At 39.8% G+C, this 23,085-nt stretch overlaps 1 protein-coding gene across 1 annotated transcript in view; it reads left to right on the top strand.

Annotated features, from left to right (window-relative positions):
* Window positions 1–23,085, top strand: part of SVEP1 (sushi, von Willebrand factor type A, EGF and pentraxin domain containing 1) — a 198,303-nt gene that overhangs the window by 22,148 nt on the left and 153,070 nt on the right. Inside the window, exons 2-3 of the mRNA XM_047768130.1 lie at window positions 17,321–17,576; window positions 20,718–20,894. Coding sequence (XP_047624086.1) covers window positions 17,321–17,576; window positions 20,718–20,894 — 433 coding nt within the window. The remainder of the gene's footprint in view (window positions 1–17,320; window positions 17,577–20,717; window positions 20,895–23,085) is intronic.

Below are 23,085 nucleotides of genomic sequence, written 5' to 3'. Positions count from 1 at the left end.
CCATATAGGCTCAAACACATTATTAAAAAAAAAAAGTCTCAATTTTCTTACTTTCCTTCCCCACCTTCTAAGATTTTGAATTCCTTTTTTTAACATCTTCATGTTTGTCCTTTTGCTGTTCCTTGTGTTTATCATTGCTTTTATAGTAGTTTTTTTTACATTTTCAGATCTGTATGCTAGCTTATTTAAGTGATTGCTTTCCAATTGTGGTTTCCTCCATCCTATTTCTTCTTACTTCTTTTTTTATTTAGAGAAGGCCCTTTAGAGTGGGTTTAGTATTGCTGTACTCTTTTAGCCTTTGTTTGTTGGAGAAATTCTTTATTTCCCTTTCTGTTTTAAATGACATTCTTGCTGGATAGAGTATTCTAGGCTGCATACTTTTTCCTCTCAGAGCTTTAAATATATCTTGCTACTCTTTTCTGGCCTGCAGTGTTTCTGTAGAGAAATCAGCTGATAGCCTTATGGGGGTTCCTGTATAATTAACACTTTGTTTTTTCTTGCTGCCTTTAGAATCTTCTCTTTATCTTTTGCCATTTTTATTATAATATGTCTTGGTGTGAGGCTATTTTGGTTCAACCTCTGTGCTTCCTGTATCTTGATATTAGTTTCCTTCAGATTTGGAAAGTTTTCAGACATAATTTCTTCAAATATATTTTCAATCCCCTTTTCTTTTTCTTCTCCTTCTGGAATTCCTATTATGCATAGATTGGCCTGCTTTATATTATCCCATAGATCTCTTATATTGCTTTCATGTTTTTTCATTTGGTTTTCTGTCTGTTCTCCTGACTGGGTGATTTCCATTATTCTATCTTCCAAGTCACTAACTCATTCCTCTGCATTATTCATTCTGCTCTTTAGTGCCCTTAGCTCAGTTTGCATCTCTGCAAATGAATTTTCTAATTTTTCTATCTTCCTCCTTATATTTTCTATTTCCTTTCTAAAGAATCTGCATTACTTTTCATATCCACTATTAATTCCTTTATATTCAGCTTTAATTCCTTCAGCATTTTCCCTGTCTCCCTTTTGAACTCAATGTCTGTCAGACTGCAGAGGTCTATTTCAGTGTTTGCTGCTTCAGGTGAATTCTCCTGTTCTTTTAACTGGGAATTGTTCCTGAGCTTCTTCATCTTGCTTATGTTTTTATTTTTCTGAGAGATTAAGGAAACCAAACTGTAGTCTTGTAAGGCTACTTCTATGCAAGAGCACCTCTTTGTATTTCGTGGGGTATTACTATTTATTTTTGGCGTGGGAGTTTGGATATTTGCTGTCTCTTTCTTTGGTGTGAGCTAGCTGTTATCCCCAGGGTTCTGAGTATGTTTCCAGGGAGAAGGAGGCAATGGGTCGGGCTAGTAGTCAGTGCCTGGTTGCTGGACTCTTAATAGCAGCAAGGACCTGCAGGAAGGTGGGAGAGGCTACTCCTAGTTTCAGGGCCCTGGGAAGTGATAATGTGCCTCAGGCAGATTTTCAAGGTGCCCAGAGTATTTGGCAGTGGCAATGGCAGGGTGTGTGAGTTCCCTGGGATGTGAGAACAAAAGCAGTAGCGTTTGATTGCAGTGCCCTCCTCTGATTGGGGTCACAAGTAGTGCCTGTTCAGGGACCCCTAGTGGTATGCCCACCTTTGGAGTCAGTGCTAATTGGAGTGGTTTTCCTCTGCCACCTGCAGACCACACAAGAAGCACCCTGTCCCACTTAGCCCACACAGGAGGTGCTGCATAGGCTACTCCTAGTTGTGAGTTCCTGGGAAGTGACAGTAATCGAGCATGTGGCAACTGCCCAGAGTGTTTGGCAGTGGCAGCAGCAGGGCAGGTATGCTCCCAGGAGAGTGAGAGCAACAACTGGTGGTGTTCAGTTTCAGTGCCCTCCTCTGTGGTGCCCTCTGATATGATTGGGGCCACAAGTGGTGCCTGTTCATGGACCTCTAGTGCTGGCGGGCCATGCCCACCTCTGGAGTTAGAGATAACTGTGGTGGTTTGCCCTCACCACCTGTAGACCATGCAAGACGCACCCTGTCCTTCTTAGGCCACACAGGAGGTGCTGCTCAGGCTGTTCCTAGTTACAGGGTCTTGGGAAGGGACAGTGATCAAGTGTCTGGGCACTGCCCAGAGCATTTGGAAGTGGCAGCAGCAGGGCAGGTGTGTTCCCAGTGGGGGGAGAACAACAATGTGTGGTGCCCAGTTCCAACACACCCTTTTTTTTTTTTTTTTGCCAACCCCTGAGGTGTGTGGAGCCACAGGTGAAGCCCACTCACAGGCTCCCAGTGGTGGCAGACCATGCCTCCCTCTGGCCTCCTAGATGACCACCACAGTCCATCTCTGCAGCCTGTAGATCATACAAGAGGCACTACGTCACAGTTAGCCCCCAGCTTCCCTTAGCCTACACAAGAAGTGCCTGGCCACCTGTAACCTGCACCCAAGGTGCCCCGCCCTCTAAGAGCCCATGTAAATGTGCAAGGAGATTCCTATGTTGGTCCACATGCCCCTGTTCTCATCCTCCCCAACAATGATGCCTTGCTTCTTCTGCGGGCCCAGACCTCCTCCCAGGTACACTCCGCCATGGCATTCCACTCCTAGCCCATAGCACACTGCTCCCCTACCTGTGGCACACTGCTCCTTTGCCCCTTAGGCTGTCCCCACACAGCCAACCATAGTCTTCTCCCTGGAACTGACCTCCGGAGCCTGAGTCTCAGCACCCACCCCCACCAGAGCATCTCAGGCTGTGGCGTCCAGGGTGGTAGTACAAATGATCTGTGCAGCTCTCACTCTACTTTTCCCTCCTTAGTCCAGCTGCTGCACTTTTCTCAGTGACTTTGAGGTCCCTCCATCTCAGCTGATCTCCCAGTAGGTTAGGTGGCTTCCCAGGGTGTGGGTTCCTTTTCTCTTTCACAGCTCCCTCTCAGGAATGCTAGTCCCATCCTGATTCTTTCTCTCTCCCTCTTTTGTTCTACCCAGTTATGTCAGGAATTTCTTGCCCTTTTTGGAGGTTTATTTTCTTCGGCCAGCATTCAGTAGATGTTCTGTGTGAATCATTTTACATGCAGATGTGTTTTTTTGATACGTTTGTTCGAGAAGGTAAGCGCAACGTCTTAGTCCTCTTCCATCTTGATCCTTCCCTCTGTAGTTATGTATAAATACAGTAAAAGCACCTATTATAAGTTTGATTTTTAAACCTGCATAATGAAAATTTACCCATACAATAAAATTCTCCTGAAATTACCTTTGAAGTTTATCACAACAGGTCAATTGTTACCATGGAACTTTGCAGTTAAAGCAGTTATCGTTGAGTTCCCTGGTGACCTAGTAGTTAGAGATTCAGCATTGTCACTGCTATGGCTTGGGTTCACTTCCTGGCCAGGGAGCTTCTGCATGTTGCAGGTGCAGCCAAAAAAAAAAAAAAAAGGTTAAAAAAACCACTTATCTTTGTGCATACCTCTTCCTCAGCATCCTTCAATATTTCATTTTAATTTGATTCTCCTTCATTTGAAGTATGAAAAAATTTTATTATGCTTTTCCATTTCTCACCTCAGTATATTAGCTAGTCCTCCTCCATAGAAGTGTTGGGACATTCTAGCCTTGTTATTGAATTTAATGAGAATGTTGCAAGTGAGTTTTTGTTCATTGGTCTATGATAGCTCTTTCTATCATAGTAAATAAGTGCCCCTGTATTCTTTGCCTAAGTCATCTGTAAAACCATAAACCGATGCCCAAGTATCATTCAAGATTATCCTAGTTTCTCCTTTGACCACTTTATATGAGACACATGAATAGACTCTCTCATATGGGCTAATTGCTACTCAGTCATGTTGGATAAACATTTAGCATGTTAGCTGAAGTCATTTTATAAACTGGCTGATGACAATATTAATCATAAATTTGCATTTGACTTCATTGTTTTGTAGTAAATTATCCGTTTAAGAGTGACACAGCACTTAGCCTGCTTTTATCGTCATTTAGATTCTGCTGACTTTTTGCCATCCAGATTTTCTTTATTCTTGGCCTGTTTATAGGATGGGTAATGGAATTCTGCATTATTGGAAAATTGTTTGGTCTTTTGCGTGTTTATTCTTTTTTTTTTTTTTTTACAGTCTGGATTAAATCTGCTACTCATCAACTCCCGTGCACACCATTTCCCAATTTGATGGGCTGTCCCAGTGGGTCCACTTCAGAATGTTTTCTGTCTGTGTTTAATAACTAAAGCATGTATGTGGGTGGAAAACTCTGTGACCATAAATCTGAAATTAAGTTCTTTTTTGACCCCCTGGTTCTTCTATGATTGACTAGACTGTAATAAATAGCCTAAGTGTTACTCTAGCCAACCTTTTTTTTTTTTTTTTTCATTCTAGAATTTCAGTCTAGGGAGACTCAGTACATACTTTAAATAAATAAGAGATACTAAATATAATTGATTTGATGTTGCAATATAAATAGGAAAGCTCAATTTCTAAAGAATACTCTGTCCAGTTACATTTTTGTCACTGTTTTACATTTGGCTTATGTGTTTTAGCGAATGGTTCTGTTGTGTCATCAAACAGTATATTAAAAATCCCTAGCGTAGTACCTAGTGTATAGTAGAAGCTCGATATAGTTTTGGTGAAATAAGTTTAATTGTAACATTCATAAGACTTTTCATTTCACAATCATAGAACAGAATTTAACAACAATGTTAGCCTAGAATTTATTAGCTTATTCTGCATGTTGGACACAGAACTGGTTAAAATTAAGGCATTTGCTTGTTTGTCTTTCATCTACTTATTTCATAGTTGTTTTTTGACCATGAGTAGAATAAAAATATAAGTCACCATTGCCATAGAGTATCTTGCTAACTGGTATGGGACACAGCCAGATATAAGTGTTATCTGTGATTATGATAGAGTTGCTACAAAGGAATGTCATGGTGGGAACTGAGGTGGATTTAATGTTTGGGAAAGTTTCAATGAGATGAACTTTGATCTGGATTTTGAAGAACTGTGAAAAGTGGAGGTAGACATAGCGGGAGATAAGAAAGAGCTGTTAATTTCCAGGCAGAGCAAACATAGGAAAGCATGATATGTTTCAAAACCTCCAGATAGAATGATACAGGAAGCATATGGTGTTAGAGGTGGGTTGGGGAAGTAGGCAGGAGATAGAGATTTGGTAAGGCTTGTGACTGGAGGAATTGTTTAGGACTAGACAAGAAAATAACTTGTAAAAAAACTTTATTTTGCAGAAAGAAGGAAAACCACGGAAATTTCAAACATGATTAGATCAGTGTTTTAGAAAGATAACTTGGATGACAGGCCAGACAATGGATTTGAAAGAAGAGCAGATTCAGCTGGAGATGCTTCAAACAGCTTTTATTTTTCAATAATCCAGACAGAATCAATATCTGATACCTAAACCAAGGCTAGGGCAATAGGACTGTGAGGCAGGTAGGTAATTCAGAGGTGAAATGTGTAGGTCTGAACAGGTTACTAAAGGTGAGGGATCAGAAAGAGGGCACCATGTATTACTCTGCAATTGCAGACTTGTAAAGTAGGATAGATTAAATTGTCATATTTTACATATTTTTAAAAAGGAGGAGGGAACCCTTATTTGTGCAGGGGCAGGATGTATTGAGTTTGAGAGGCATATGGCACATTCTGGCAGAGGTGTCTACAGGCCACTAGAACTTTACATTAGAAATTTGAGTTTATTTGGCATTGATTTAGAAGCCATTAATCTATAGGTGAGACTCAAAGTCCTGAGTTCACATGACATTCCCCAGGGGATGAATAGAAGAAGGAGAAAGAGAAAATTTGGGAATGATATAAAGCTACAAAACAGAGGTTAATACAACCCCATAAATGTACTACACCAAGAGGTACTCAACATTTTGATGTACGTGCTGTCAGTCATACATATACATATGTGCACACATGCAGTACATTCACACATGCATGCACATGCATGTAATGGAATCATTGTTTGGGGTTACCTACTTTTTACATTTAATATTATTATGAGGATATTTTATGATTGCCGTGTAATTTATTTAAGCAGTAACGTGTTGTTGGAATTTTATTTTGTATCCATTTTTGATTATTACAAATTATGCTAGAATATACATTCTTTTGATCATTTTTTTAAGGTATATCATGGTTATTTCCTAAAGATATTCTTAGATGTAGAATTGTAGTTCCTATCGCATAAAGTTTTTGAGGCTCTGATCACTTTGTCACAAGGCGCTCCTGAATATTATCAGTCCAGGTAGCATTCCCAATAAAAGTAACTATTTCCCAATAAGTTTTACAATGTTGTTGTTGTTGTTGTTGTTTTGTTTGTTTTGGCTGCACCTGCGGCATATGGAAGTTCCTGAGCTAGGGATCAAATCTGAGCTGCAGCTGTGACCCACGCCACAGCTATGGCAACGGAAGATCCTTTCACTGAGCCAGGCCAAGGATCAAACCTGCACCTCAGCACTTGGCCAGAGATCAAACTCCCACCTTAGTGCTGAGCCAGGGATCAAACCCATACCTCAGCACCTGGCCAGGGATTGAACCCACACCTCAGTGGTAACCCAAGCTCCTGCAGAAACAGCACCAGATCCTTAACCCTCTATGGCACAGTGGGAACTCATACAGCTTTTAACTTTAAAAAAAAAATGATTGACCATTTGAGAAGTGAAAAAATAGTATTTCTATTATTTAATTTTCATTATTTTGGTTGTTAGTATTGTTAAATGTTTTTCACATTTTCTGACAAATAGATCTCTCCTTTTCTGTGTTTGTTTTGTTAAAACACCCATGTTTCAATTATTTTTCTCATTCTTTTCGTTTAGAGATATATAAAATTTCTGTATATTTTAAGGACCTTAATACTGTATTCGACAAACATGATCAAAATATTTTCTAGTTCTTTACTTTCTAATTTTGATTTTTTGATTTTAAGAAATTCAATACTCATTATGGTTTTGCCTTATTGCCTTGGCTAGAAATTTCAAAAGAATTTTAAATCAGAGTGAAAATACTTAGAATTGCTGATTTGCTCCTTATCTAATTGGAAAATATGCTAGGTTTTCACAGTTGAGCATGATTTTTGTTGTTGCTTTGAGATAGATATGCTGTCAATATTACTGAGGTATCTTTTTATTTCTAATTTTTAATTTGTAGAAAAAGCAGAACCTAGTTTCACTAAATGCCTTTTTAGTATCTTGGCTTATTGTTTTCTTTTAATTGCTGCAATTATTGTGTTGTATTGCTTCAAAAGAATTTTCATGTATTTTTGCATTTGAGGAGAAAGACTTATTGAGTAAAGGAGGAAGATCTTATGAATATTATTTTTTATATAGGTTCACTTTATCTTTATTTTTTTATTGAACTATAATTGAGTTACGATGTTCAGGTGTACAACAAAGTGGTTCATTTATACATAAGTAGATCGATTGATCTATTTATCTATCTGTCTATTCTGTCTTAGATTCCCCATTATAGTTGTTTTTTTTTTAATGTCTTTTGTCTTTTTAGGGCCACTCCCACAGTATACGGAGGCTCCCAGGCTAGGACTCGAATGGGAGCTACAGCTGCTGGCCTACTCCACAGCCACAGCAACGTAGGATCCAAGCTGTGTCTGCGATCTGCAACACAACTCACAGCCACGCTGGATCCTTAACTCACTGAGCAAGGCCAGGGATTGAACCTGTGTCCTCATGGATACTAGTTAGGTTCATTAACCATGAGCCACAATGTGAACTCCCCCATTGTAGTTTATTATAAGATATTGAATGTAATTCCCTGTGCTATACAGTGGGTCCCTGTTGTTTATCTGTTTTCTGTACAGTAGTGTGTATTTGCTAATCCCTAACTCCTAATTTATCCCTCCCTCCCTTTCCCCTTTGGTAACTATAAGTTTGTTTTCTATGTCTGTGAGTCTATTTCTGTTTTGTAAATATGTTTATTTGTATCATTTGTTTAAGATTCTACGTATAAACGAAATCATGAGATATTTGTCTTTCTGTGTTTTGCATAGTATTTGAATTCAGGGTGGAAGTATTTATTTGGAATTGTGCATCTGGTTTATAAGTGAGATTAGTCATCAGCCTTCTACTTTAAAATCTGTACTAAACTGTATTAGTTTGGATTCCTGACATCTTATCTCACTACCACCAAGGTGGATTTCTAGGTCTTTCATTGCCTTTCTGGTCTCCTAGCATTATTTTCTTATCAAATCCCTCTCCTCCTACACACTTCTGTTTTCTTCTTAGCCTGTTCTCTCTCTGTGGCTTTCAGTTCCTGTTTTCATAGAGGCTATGACTTTCTAAATCCTGATGATGTGAGTACCATTCTATTATGCTTACTTTCTTTTTATTTCAGTATTAAATTGTGTGGTCTTCTAAATCTTCCAAGTTGATTTTGTAGTTCTTGAGTTTACAGAATACTTTTATGGGCCTGCTTAGACTTCTTGTGTTTTTCCTTTCTGGGATGAGTCTATATCTAGCTTGACCTGTTTGGTCCAATATTGTAGCCACTAACTAGATGTGGCTATTTAAGTTAAAATTAATTAAAATTAAATATAATTACAAATTCAATTCCTTAATTGCAATAACCTCTCCTTTCAAGTGCTCAGCAGCCACAAGTGCCTCCTGGTTGCTATATTGAAAAAGAGCAGGTAGGTAACATTTCAGTTCTCACAGAAAGTTCCATTGGATAGAGCTGATCTAGATGTGCCAGTATTTCCAGGCACAGTGGAAACCCTTCTTTTTAACCCTCCGCACTGATCACTTGGGTAGGTTTTCAGTTTGTTTTGTTGATAATAATAATAATGGCAAAATTTAGAGCCATGTATTCTAACACTCATTTTACACACTTGTGGATTGTTTGCTGCAAACACTTTGACTGGTTTTAGCTCTTCCTTCATGGATGAGGAAAAAGAAGGTCGAAAACTTCTATCTGACTTAGAAATTTTTTTGCTAAAAAAAAAAGATAGAATATAAGATATGGATAAAGTTCAGGAATTAATTCACTGTGCAAAACAGAACTAAATCCTAGAAAGCGTTTGTTCCATGTGTTCTACATAAGTAAATAAAACACTGAAATGGTGATGAGAAATAAGATAAACAAAGGACTGAAAAGAAAACAAAATTGGCTGAGGAGCGGAAAGGAATCAAGAGAAAACTGTGAAACAAAGAAATATTGTAACCAGGAAAATAAATGCCAGGATTAATTCTTTTTTTAAGGTGCCAATTTTTAAGTGATTTTTCAGGTGCCTTTTAAAAATTTAAGTGTAATTGATTTATAGTGTCGTGTAAGTTTCAGGTGTATAGCAAAGTCATTCCATTATATATAATTTATTCTTTTTCAAATTCTTTTCCATTATAGGTTATTACACAGTATCGAATATTGTTCCCTATGCTATACACTGCAACCTTGTTGTTTATCTATTTTATATATATTTATCTATTTTATATATACTTTTTATATATTACTTTGTATCTGTTAATTCCAGACTCCTAATTTATCCCTTCCTCTTTCCCCCTTTGGTAACCAAAAGTTTGTTTTCTATGTCTGTAAGTCTATTTCTGCTTTGCAAGTTCATTTGTATCTTTTTTAAGATTCCTCATATAAGTGATAGCATGGTATTCGTCTTTCTCTTTATGACTCACTTGACTTAGTATGATAATCTCTAGATCCAGGATTCTAATTGCAAATAACTTTTAATTGGAAGTAGAAGAGAAAAGAAACAACACTATGTAAAACCAGTGATATGGAAGAAAAGCTTGAGACCTTTCCACCAAATTCAAAAGGAAGTAGGATGAGATAAAAATGAAAAAAGCATAGACTTGTCCAGAAAATGATGAACCAACAGATAACTTCTTTTCTCAGATATTCAAAAATATAAAGCCATAAACATTCTTTGAACTGAAGACTATTTGAATATTCAAATTAAAAATATTAACCAAATAACAGACGAAGCTTGGTGAAATTTTGGAATTTCAAGGATGATGACAGTATTATAAGTAGTTTATGGTGTCTCGTTTGAACAGTATTATAAGTAGCTTATGGTGTCTTGTTTTCTAACATGGAAAAAATACATGTGGAAAACAAGGTGAAATCCTGGCACAGTTTGCTAGTTTTCTGCTCCCTGGAGGGAAATGGCTCTGATAGAATCACAATAGGTGACAAAATAGATCACAAAATCAAGTTTTTAAAAAAGTGGCTTCTGAGTTTCTCTAGTTACCATCCTCAGTCAAGACTGGTTATGATGGATAATTGCAGCTAAGATTGTGCTGCAATTGGTATTATATCTACAAGTAGTTTAATTAATGAAGCCCAAGGGCAAATATTGTCCCCAGGCCAGCTTTGCTGTAATCTCTCTTTTTCTTTCAAGATCATTTTTCAAAACTGTTCCTTGTGGCCTGACTTGGAGGGGGCGGGGAGGGGGATTGCAGTCTTGTGAAATGGTGATGGATCTCGGGTGTTAGAACAATGTTACACAACCCTGCATTTTTATCATTCTAATGACTCTTACTGGACAAGGAGAGCTGACTTCCCCGCCAGATATTTATACAAGCTAATCAGAGGCTTGATACAATACAGATGGTGATAACCTTTTGCTATGCAAAGTCCATGTGGAGTTTCTTTTTTGGCCACAAAGGGTTTGCCTCATTCAGTATTCTGGACCAAAAAATTCTGTTTCTTAAATGCCTTTCAAAGGATTGCAGATGATGTAAACTATTTCAGGAACACTAAAAGGAAGATCAAGAGTTGGTCCACTACCACATTCCACAAACATTACCACAGATCTATTTACTTCTTGGATCTGTGGGATGAAAAAAATGTTTTTATTGAATTATGTTTTTATTCAAGTATGATGAAGCACAAAGATTGGGGGAGGGGGTAAATTATTTTCAGTAAATCACCCACTCCCCTTCTGTCTTAAAAGTGCATTCCAAACCCAGATCTTGTGTAATTCTTTACTTGGACTACTAGTCCTGCAATTTTTCTTACTATTTTAAGCTTAATATATTGTCTTGCCAACAGATAGAATGGTTCCTGTAAATACTCAGCAGTTCTCTGCAAGAAGAGAAGAAAAAGAGGATCACAGCTTAAAGTGTTTTATATGTAATGACTAGCACAGCCAGAAATCTCTGCAAATTCTAACCCGGATGTTAAGGAATGTTATTGACAGGAGCTAAGATTAATGTTACAGGATGGTATTTGTTCGTGTCAGAAGGACAACGAGGCGCAAAAAGAAAACTTTTATCTTTTTTGTGCATAACTCTACAAAATACAGCATACACACACATTCCACATATTCCATACATATTGCTCACTCAAGACCAATACACTCAAGGGACTCTCTGCAGAGTATCCTAGAGTTTATCCACTCCACTCATTCATTAATTCATTCATTGAATAAATATTTATGAACACATACTCCGTGCCAGCACTGTCCAGAATATCATACTGAAAAAAAAGACAATTTACATTTTTTTCTCTTCTTCTTTCCATCACAGTTGTCACTTGTTTAGTGTCTTGCTTACAGTTAACTGCCACAGTCTTGTAAAAGGGAGAGTAAAGAAAATGAGCAGAAGCTTAGAGGAATGTCCTTGGATGTTAGGATGTGATTTCAGAGGGGAACAACATCACTTAATGGAGAGCAAGGATGGTGCAAATGTAACTTACCACATCTTGGAGTACTACAACTAGGGATTACCCTTTGAAACTTGATGTATAATTTTAAAGACAAAATAATGTCTCACTTCATACCGTCCCTAACAGATAATTGCATTTTTCCTTGGAGTTGGCACTGAACTAAAAAAATGCATGTGTGTTTCAGTTTATTCCATTTATTTTTTTTATATTGATAGGGCTTTTCTCCCTGGTGTGTGTACTAACTGAAAATGTAAATACACAATACATATACATTTAAATTAATTTCAATTATTATTATTATTATTTTGGCCACACCCATGGCATATGGAAGTTCCCAGGCCAGGGATCAAATCGGAGCCACAGATGCAATCTCTGCCACAGCTGCAGCAACACCAGATCCTTAACCCACTGAGCCAGGCCAGGGTTCAAACCTGCATCTCCACAGCAACCCAAGCTGCTGCAGTTGTATCTTTTTTTTTTTTTTTTGTCTTTTTGACTTTTCTAGGACTGCTCCCACGGCATATGGAGTTTCCCAGGCTAGGGGTCTAATTGGAGCTATAGCTGCCAGCCTACGCCAGAGCCATGGCAATGCAGGATCCGAGCCACATCTGCGACCTACATCATAGCTCCTGGCAACGCCGGATCCTTAACCCATTGAGCGAGGCCAAGGATCGAACCCGCAACCTCATAGTTCCTACTTGGATTTGATAACCACTGAGTCACGACGGGAACTCCCTTCATTTGTATCTTTAACACACTGTGCCACAGTGGGAACCCCACAATTATTATTTTTATTGATATTCAAATTGCCCTTATTTGGCCAGAAGGACAGAAGGAGCTTCTTCAGACTGGCTTCCAATTTTCCTTGACGTGTCCTTATAACCTTTAAGAGCTTTTTTGCTTTCTGTCATGACAGGGCTATTCTAAGCTCATATTGTATGCTTCTTGGCCTAGACCTGAAATGAATCAATTCTTCAAGAATTTTTGGTTCCCTCCAGTGGGAAATGATATTTGGAGACAGCAGTCAGGATTCTAAGGACAGTCATTTCTACTGGGGCTGGTATTTTTGCTGGTGTATCTTAGGGATAGATTTCTAGATGTGGAATTGTTGGATCAAATGGTTAGATAGAAAAAAAATAATGAAGAATTTCATAAGCTGACTCTGAAGCTCCAATGGAAAAGAGAAATTTCAAGGTTAACTACAATTTAATAGAGAAAACAAAAAGGATATTATAGCTTCCTTACCAGATATGAAAAAAAAAAAAAACTGTGAAAGTATAGTAGCCAAAACTACATGGTGTTGGCCAAGAAAAGGCAAATACGTCAATAAAACACAGAATGAGGAGAGTTTAACCAGGGAAAGAACAGATTGGTCAATAATTGATTTGGGGAAAATTGCTTATCAAATTGAATAAAAATAAAGGGAATATCTACCTCAACGTCAAAGAAAAATGTATGGATTTAATAATTTTAAAAAACAGACGTATTAGGAGTTCCCATGTTGTTGCAGCAGTAATGAACCTGACTAGTATCCACGAGGACTCAGGTTCGATCCCTGGTCTTGCTCAGTGGGTTGGGGATCTGGTGTTGCCGTGAGCTGTGGTATGGGTCACAAGTGTGGCTTGTATTCTGTGTGGCTGTGGTATAGGCTGGCAGCTACAGCTCTGATTCGACCCTTAGCCTAGGAACTTCCATATACCATGGGTTCAGCCCTAGAACAACCAAAAAAAAAAAAAGATGTATTAGAGAAAAGAATATGAGAACATCTTAGGCTTGGGGTCAGGAAGCTGTCTAAAGTAATATACAAGAAGAGAAAGGAGATAAGGGTGAATCTGAGGTTTTGGGCCCGAGCAACAGCTGCATTATGGGCTGCTATTTATTGAACAATATTGGTTGAATGTATACTACTTGCCAAGCAACTGTCCTAGACTTGGAGAATTAAAGAATTGAAAAAGTAGACCAAAGAAAAAATACCTGCCTTCATGGAAATTATATTTGGAGAGAAGACTAGTCTCCTGTTTGAAGCTATCCTTGCCTTTGTCACCTGGAAATATCTTCAAGCTGTGTTACAAAGGGATTAAATAAAATAACCTCTCCACCCTGCCCTTCACCTCTAGCCTTTGCCTTTCCCTCTAAATAGGGTGGGGATGGCAAGATTCCAAAAGATGTGTTTCTACGTACTTTCCAAGGTATCACAAAGTTCTATCAGGAAGAGAAAATGTGTTTGTAAAAAAGAAAATATTCCACTATCTGCCCATTAAATTTTTTACAAAATTCTTTATTTTTCTACTACTATCATTTCTACTTTGAGGCTCCAATCCCCCTAATGACAGAAAACTCCATCTGGGTACTTCCACGCAAACCCAACCTCTGAAATGTCTCAAGCACTGCTTCACTCTTGAAAACTGAGCCAGTTCAGGAGTTTTTCCCTCTTGCCTTTCTCCTTCCAGCTGAGTCTTAACTTTGGGGCTTCTGCAAAACTGCAGCAAGGGAGGGGATGTCCTCTGCTCCCTCTGACATAGCCTGCGTGTTCCTCCTCTGGAATCGTTTGAGTTCTCTCGGTTGTCATGGCTCATCGGCAAGTAGGTTGGTCAGCTTTGTCACTCTTGGTGCAGCGATCTCCTGGGGTCCCAGGATTTCTTCATACTGATATCACCTGAGAGAGACATGGCTCTCCTGGTCCACGCTGTTCTCTACTGCCACATATTTAATATCGCAAAACTCCTTCGGGAGTTTCCACATTGCACTCTCTCTTTTTCTCTCTCTCCTGAGCCTCCCCAGGCATACAGAAATCTCATCATGTCCTTTCCTCTTTAACAGCCCATATAGCTATATTCCATTGCCTCATGTCACTGTGCCCAGAGGCACTTCTATGGGACTGTCCGCTATCCCAAATATCCACATGGAAAGAGGACCCTATACCCATCCCTATAAAGGGATGTCAGTCAATCTTATGTGCCTGAGTTGGGGGTGTCGGGAGCTTGGTGTAGGGCAGAGTCTCACAGTAACACCTGAAGTCTCTCATTCTCCTTTAACCTGAACTCTTCCTCTTCCTCTCCTCAGAGGTTCTTTTTTAAATCCTTAAAAATTTCATACACATTTTAAAGGTCACACTCCATTCACATTTATTACACAATATTGACTGTATTCACTATGTTGGACATCCTTGAGCCTATCTTAGACCCAATAGTTTGTACCTCCCTCTCCCCCACTCCTGTATCACCTCCTCTTTCCTCTCCGCAATGGTAACCTCCAGTTTGTTCTGTGAGTCTGCCTTTTTCTTTTCTTTTTTTTTTTAGTATATTCACTAGTTCATTGTACTTTTTATATTCCACATATAAGTGAATCATATGGTATTTGTGTTTCTATAACTTATTTCACTTAGTGTAATACCTTCCAAGTCCATAAATACTGCAGCAAATGGCACACTTTTGTCCCTTTTTTAATAGCTGAATAGTATTTCACTACATATGTGTATCACATCTTTATTCAGTCCTCTGTTGATGGACATTTAGGTTGTTTCCATATCTTGGCTATTGTAAATAGTGCTGCTGTCAACAATTGGGTGCATGAAGCTTTTCAAATTAGTACTTTTTTTTTGGCGGGGGGCGGGGGGGAGTTGTTTTGTTTTTGGGGTTTTTTTTTGGCTATATACCCAGGAGTGGGACTGCTGGATCATGTGGAAGTTCTATTTTTAGTTTTTTTGAGTAACTTCCATACTGTTCTCCATAGTGGCTGCACCAACTCACATTCCCACCAACAGAATGTGAGGGTTGCCTTTTCTCCACATCCTTGCCAGCATTTGTTATTTGGGTACTTTCTGAGGGATAGTCATTCAGACATCCTCTCTGGAGTGACGAAATATCTCACATTTCCAAGTGTTCATCCCAAATCTTCATGTTATTCATCAAGGGTGCAGCTTTTTAAGCTTTAAAAGCCAAGAATTTTGATGCAGACAGTAAACAGATAGATCTTATTATGATTAATTTATGCCAATAAATTTGAAGCTAAAGGGGGAAAAAAGCACCAGGAATTTTGAGACTCTTGGTGTATTTGGAAAATGTCTCTGTTAGTACCTCACATGTTTTTCAACCACACGTGCCTCCCCCATGCTTGTCTTCAGTGTGATCCCACCTACTCTATTTATTTTCCTTTATTTCACTTGGCTTTTGAGTACTAGAGTGAAGCATTTAAATACCTCTTCTCAAATTGCTGGCTTTCCAGATATTTTCCAGAGTAACTTTTAGTTTAATTGTCATTAAATTCAGGTTTAACAGCTTTACCTTTAGCTCACAAACACTAAAAAATATTGGCAGAAATTATTGCATTAGAATAAATACCTATTGATTACATACTAATAAAATATGCTTTCTGCAGACCTTGATCATATACTCTGAGAGAATGCGGATTTTATATCCGAGTTACATCCCCTTTAAGAGCATTTTTTTGGGGGGGCCGCACCCACCACCCTTGGCATATGGAGGTTCCCAGGTTAGGGGTCAAATCCAAGCTACAGCTGCTGGCCTATACCACAGCCACAGCAAAGCCAGACCCGAGCTGCGTCTGTGACCTACACAGCTCATGGCAATGCCAGATCCTTAACTCCCTGAGTAAGACCAGGGATGGAACCCACATCCTCATGGATGCTAGTCTGGTTTGTTACCGCTGAGCCACAACCGGAACTTCAAGAACATTTTAATATGAACATATTAAATCATAATATCTCTTTTTAACTTTAACAGAACATAGGTTATAATAGTTGCTCTTCCTATCTTCTAAACATAGTGTTTATTATGTCACTGCCTAAGAAACATTGAATTCCTTCTAAGAACTTGCCAGAAATATACTCTGGTACTTTTTAAACTGCCCTACCCATTTCTAATGAAAAGCAGGAATGGCAAATTAGATTACAAGCCAAACTCACCATTGGGTCTCTTGTGCCTTTACAGTTTGATGCTGAAAAAGTATCAATGGCAATAAACAGATTTGATTTTAAAAAGGCTTGATTTTTTTCCTTTCATCGATAGAGAGGGAATAGCATATAGCTTTATAAAGCATAATTCACTTGTCCTAAAGCAATAAAACCCCACTATCAAACTGAGTGAATCAGTATTTTCTCATGAAGCTAGGACACCACCAAAACTGGCTGACTTTTTGCTAACACTGGGTGGTCCAAAAAAGAAGAAGTATTGAATCCATTCTACAACTTTGGAGAAGCAGTGGAAAAACAAATATAGGAAGCAAGTGAGCCATTATTATCTCTGGAAAAGACATATTCTGTTAAGTGTCCTAGTTCAGCTTTTAGTGTATGATTGTGAAATAGTTCAGCTAGGTAGGTAAGTGGGTGGATAGATGCTAGGAAGTAGATATTTTGGTCCATATTTCGAGCCTAAAAAATAAGAATAGTTTAACAATAGTTGATAGTATTAATGCAAATTCATTCCATAAACATTTGTTGCTCTTTGTTAGCAAGCTCTATGGCAATGATGATCATGATGATGATGGTAATACTGATGCATTTGAAATGCTTTTGAGGTTCGTTGTGGCTCCGCGAGAAGACCAGACCGTTGGAGGCTCTAATCTGTGCCTATTTTTGTTTTACCCTCCCTGATCTGCATTCCATTCCTCACTCTCATGAAATGCTGCCTGACCTAATAAGGGAGGCAGGTGACAGCACAGAACAAACTCATACTCACCCTGCCTATTTCATTACAGCAAATTCTTCGTCATTCTAGAGAAAACTCAACAAAAGTTATATTCCTCATCACTGATGGATATTCCAATGGGGGAGATCCTAGACCCATTGCAGCATCGCTGCGAGACTTTGGAGTGGAAATCTTCACTTTTGGCATATGGCAAGGAAACATCCGAGAACTGAATGACATGGCTTCCACCCCAAAGGAGGAGCACTGTTACCTGCTCCACAGTTTTGAAGAATTTGAGGCTTTAGCTCGCCGGGCATTGCATGAAGGTAAGGGAAACCTAATGGCATAACACGGTGCCTTTAAGTGGGGTTTCCTCCCTGCTTGACACTCGCCGGGGTGGGTGGGGGTGGGTGTTCGATAATACCAAACCCTATGAGGTCTTCTTCATTGAATGTGGTGCCCACGTGTCCTTTGTGTATCATGAGATGAGTTGAACTTCATAAGTGAAGATGACATTCTGACCTTGCAACAGGAGTATTTGTTTTGTTTTGTTTTTGAACAGCTGTGCTATATTTTCACTGCAATATCCATATGCTCCCACCTGGAACAGTTAGAATCAGGAATGAATAGAGGTGTGTTTTGAGACCACACACAGAGTGGGAAGCCTTGACTGAGATCTCATTCACACTTATCTGGAAAGATGAAGTAAACATTCAGTGACATGCGTAGTGAATCTCAGCAGAATGTTTCCAGAAATATACAAGAAGATGATAGGGACAATCGATACTCAACACACACTTTTTGACCTGACAGTTTGAAGATACATATGCTTATGTATATACCAAAGAGCAGTGATAGCAACAAGGAATAGCATCAGTAAATCCAATTATCAGAGTTCTTTGTACATCACTTATAAGGATGTTTCGTTGTATGGCTTAATTCAGATGAACTTCCGGGCATAGTATGGGCATGTGTCTTGGTGATCCAGGAGAGAAAGTACAGATTTAGAGGAGGAGTGGGCAGGAGATCTAGCCATAAACCAAAGCCATGGAGCAAATTAACCTTCATTTTTGCAGGTATCCATGTGAAAGATTCAGTGTGATGAGCAAATCATGGCCACACAAGGTTTCCTAGCAATTAGTGATGTTCAAAATAGGTAAATCAGCCCTATTCTCACAAGAGAAGAGTTTAGAGCAGCATCTCAGGCTGCATATGGATGGAACAACAACAAAAAATCCCACTTAGTCACCTACCAACTGAGAGCTTTTGGTCAATCATTTAACTTTTGCACACCCTAGATTTCTTATTCATAGAATAGGGTATGAGAATAGTACCTACCTCATAGGATTGTTTGATTAGAAAAGTTACCAAGGGCTTGTTATACTAACCCCGTAATAACTGTCCATTATTGTTATTATCTTGGGTGATTTTCTAAGATTTATGAGCTTCAGTTTCCTCCACTTTTTAAATGGAGATATTATGATACATAACCTATAGTTTTGTCAAGAGAATTAAATGAAATATTTAAATTTCATCCTGTGTTTGGCATGTGGAAGAAGTTCAGTAACTGGGGCTTCCTTTGTTTCCCCTTTTCTCTGAGAAAAGGGATGTGTTGAATGGGAAGGGTGGCTGTTTCTTTAGGTGGGATTAGGAAATTATGGGTGGTGTTAGCTGTGTTGTAGAGAACTCATTTCCAGTCCTGCCAACCTTGTGTCTTGTAGGATTGGGCTCTTCCACCCTAATTCCACCCTAATTTGAGCTGAGTCAGAAACTGGGTGGGACAGAATCTTCTAGGAAAGGCCTTTGGTTACCATAGCATAACAGGGTTTTGGAAGACATCCCTTTTATTACAAGAAACTAATATCGAATATGTAATACTCTGGTTGAGTTTCTGGGTTCTGTAAGAAAAGTCCCTATCTTTACTGGAAAGACACAGTCGGGGCAAAGAAAGTGAACCTCACTTCCTCTGAAGCTACTTTTTTAATATAGGTTTTTTTATATACAGTCTTTAAAGAGTACTTTCCATGTAAAGATATTATAAAATATTGGCTCTATTCCCCGTGTTGTAAACTACATCCTTGAACCCATCTGATACCCAGTTGTTTGTACCTCCCGCTCCACGACCCCGCTAGTGCCCCCTCCCCATACTGGTAACCACTAGTTTGTTTTCTCTACCTGAGTCTGCTGAAGCTACTTTTCATTTGGATGGATCCACCTTTGGTCTCAAGACCATGTTTGTGGCTGTTCTCAAGAGACATAGGTAACAGAATAATAGCTTTCTCCATTATGCATCTTGTTCACTTTTCTCTCTCCCAGACCTAAATGCCAGTGCACCAGTCTTGATAGCTGTATTTCTGTCACTCCCTAAGTTAGTCTACCACCAAATAAACCCGGGTCTTGGAGCTAAGTCCTAAATGCGCATGTTGTACCCACCTTCTTGTACCCACACCGCAGTCTACTGGATGGAGCATTAATAGGGTACCTGGTGGTCCTAGTCTCTTTCCCTTAGAGATGGGATCTTCCCTTGACTTTGTCCTTATCTTTCATTCAGTCTTAATGCAGAAACAGATGTTCCATAACTAAGGCCATCACCAATATTCAGTGGTAATTCATGTGTCTTGCTGAAACATATCCATTTGGGTCCCTAGTATGGGCACATCCTGATATCTGAGTATAGCATCATGGATCTAGCACTGGAATTTAGGCTAGATCTTGCATTTCTTCAACAGGTTAAATGAATCTTATTTGTTTGCCTGATTCTTGGCCATCCATTCTTGATACCTCATATTCAGCCTTACCCTGCCCTGTTCAGAACAGAACAGCTCTGCCTTGCATGGAATCCCCAGTATGGCTCACTTCAGAGCAGGGCTCAGATAATCAGTATAGTCTCCTTTTACACAACATGTGAAAATTCATTAAGAATAGATCCCAGTTCTATTATGCCACTTGTGTGGTGTCATTGTTTCAGCCTTTAATCAAATAATTATGGAAGGAATGGTATTAATTCTGAAGTCAGTAGCTCACAATCAGCCCCCTTATGCAGCAGTCAGGATTGCAGTTTTATTTATTTGTTGGAACAAGGATTCTGGAAATCTGGTTACTGCTGCCTGACTGCGAGCTGGTGTGGAAGCCCAGGGGACTGACCTGGAGAACTGACTGCACAACTTCCTGCTGCATCTGGAGATGCCTCGCTGGAAGTACTTAAAATTTCTGCCTGACCCTGGCTGGCCTCAAGAACTTAGGATGAGGTCCCAGACTGAAATTATCCGCTGAAATCAATTCCTAGTCTGTAGTAGCACCAATCACACACGTTCATCTTTGGGTGGGGGTGGGGAGCGGTTGGGAAAGAGACTGGTAGGAAAAGATATTTTCTCTGCTTGTGCTTCAGTTGGGTAACAAGAGTATGTGACATGCAACTGCTCCTGTATTTTTTGATGACCTTTCCCCCTGTCACTTGTGCTTGGTAGATCTGCCTTCTGGGAGTTTTATTCAAGAGGATATGTCCCATTGCTCATATCTGTGTGAAGCCGGCCAAGACTGCTGTGACCAGATGGCAAGCTGTAAATGTGGGACGCACACGGGTCAGTTTGAATGCATCTGCGAGAAGGGGTATTATGGGAAAGGTCTGCAGTACGAATGCACAGGTGAGTGCCTGCTCTCTGCATAACTGCCTCAGTTATCCGTTTCCCCATAGAAAAACCATCTCCAAACCCAGTGGCTTAAAACATGAAGTGGCTGTTATTGCCTGTGAGTCTCTGGGTTAGTTGGATGGTACTTTCGGTCTCAACTATAATGACTCATGCTTTTGTCCTTGGCAGTGAGTGGGGCTGGCTGCCCTGCTGGTCTTACCTGGGATCTCCTACCTGTTTGGGCATCAGCTCACTGGGGTCTGATCTAAAATGGTTGGTCTGGAACCATAGGGATGTCCTTTAGGTGGCCTCTCAGACTCCATCAAGCTAGCTCAGGCCTGGTCACATGGTGGGGGCAGGATGCTGAGAGGAAGAATGGTCCCTTGAAGTCCAGGTTCAGATCTGGGAAGGAAGAAGATCTGGCGCCTTTTATTTGTAATCAGTCAAAAGCCACATCACCAAAATATGCCTGTCTCTGTCCAGGATGGAAGCCTCTGGTCCTCAGGCCACATGTAACTTGTAACTGTCACCAAAAAATGTGACATTCACTCTATAATCTTTTAGCTCTTCCTGAGTCTCCATGAAGGGACATCAAAAAGCTCTGAAAATGACCTCACTTCAGAATGGAATTCACTTCCTCGACATTTGCAATTTACCTCCTCTAGGTTTCCTTCCAGGGGGATCATCATATTTTTAAAAGTTTACTAGAAAAGCAAGAAGAGCAACTTAGGATTCTTGTGTTCTAAATTATATTTTAGGAAATATCAAATATTTAAATGTACCATGGGGTTTTTCAGTGAGAGCATTTTGTTTGTCTGCTCTGTTTTGCTTAAAAGGCAACATGTGTCTTAGAACTTACAGGCTCTTCCATGGTTTGCTGTTTGGGGAAAATATATTCCCATGGAAATTAACACCCACCAGGAGAATTTAGGGGCACTGGGTTTACTTTATACTGTCCTGTGTGGTCTCTCACTGCTTGTTTCCTGGAGACATTATTTCATTCTGACGTTTGGAAGGTAGGTAGGTCTGCTCTGTAACACAGAAATGTGGTTCTCTCCCAGGAGAGCCTCCCAGGTCATGGCCTGAGCTGCTTTCTCTCTTTTCTTCTCCTTCTGGGGTATTTCCTCTTGTGTTCTTCTTTTACTTGCTTTTCTTCCTTTTTTTAAAAAAAAATTAAAGTGTAGTTGATTTACGGTATTGTGCTAGTTTCTGCAAAGTGATTCAATTATATATTCTTTTTTATAGTCTTTTTTATTATGGTTTATTACAGGATGTCAAGTATAGTCCCCCGAGCTATACAGTAGGACCTCATTGTTCATCCATTCCATACATAGTAGTTTGCAACTGCTCACCCCAAACTCCCATTCTCAGTTTTATTCTTGTTAACCTTCATCTCCGTTCTCTTAATTTCTCCTATCCCCCTAGCCCTGATCCCAGCTGCCAGACATCCTTCCTGGGTCCGACCATCCATGCTCTCCCAGCAGAATCACTCCTTTCTTGGCCCTGCTCCCACTCCACCCAGCAGGATTTCTCATTTAAGCAGAAAAAAAGAGGGGGGAGGATCAGCCCAACTGCCTCTGAGTTGGCAAAATGCCTCCCCTTGAATCTTCCCACACTTTCATGAACAGCCCAGCTTGGCACGCTCCCCAACACCCCCTCCTTCCGTCCTCCTGTCCAAGCCCACCAAACACAGGCAGCAGCTCTCGTTTTCTTTGCTGCATGCTGTAGTCAGCATGTCTGCTTTCCGTGTGGTCCTAGACTGAACTGCTCCCTGCCAATGAGCCACTTCCCTGTGGCTGCCTGGAAGCCTCAGCCATGATGCACCCAGCCCCCACTGCTCCCGGGCACTATAATCTTGCATCCCAGGGGATAAGCTGCAGAAAGAGAGGGGGCCAGCTCACAAACCCACTGCCTCCCAGTTACTCAAGTTGCGGTGGCTGCTACCCATTGTGCATTCCAAGCCGAAAGGCACAGGAATCCTTAAAATGTATGAGGTTGGGTGGCCCTGTCAGTGGAGCCTCAGTAGAGGGGACAGAAGAACTCTGGCTGCTGGGTCCAGTCAAGAACACCAAGCACAAAAGGATTCATTTATCTATCCCTTCTCTTAAGTCAGTAAGTCTTCCTTACATGCAAAATTTCAATTAGATATAGTTCATTGATACAAATATTGATATTGTCATCTTCAATATTTTTTCCTTAGAAATTA

Source organism: Phacochoerus africanus, chromosome 2 (assembly GCF_016906955.1).
Source record: "Phacochoerus africanus isolate WHEZ1 chromosome 2, ROS_Pafr_v1, whole genome shotgun sequence".
NCBI lineage: Eukaryota > Metazoa > Chordata > Mammalia > Artiodactyla > Suidae > Phacochoerus > Phacochoerus africanus.
The sequence above is the reverse complement of the archived record's forward strand: the minus strand, read 5'-3'. Positions and strand labels throughout refer to the sequence as shown.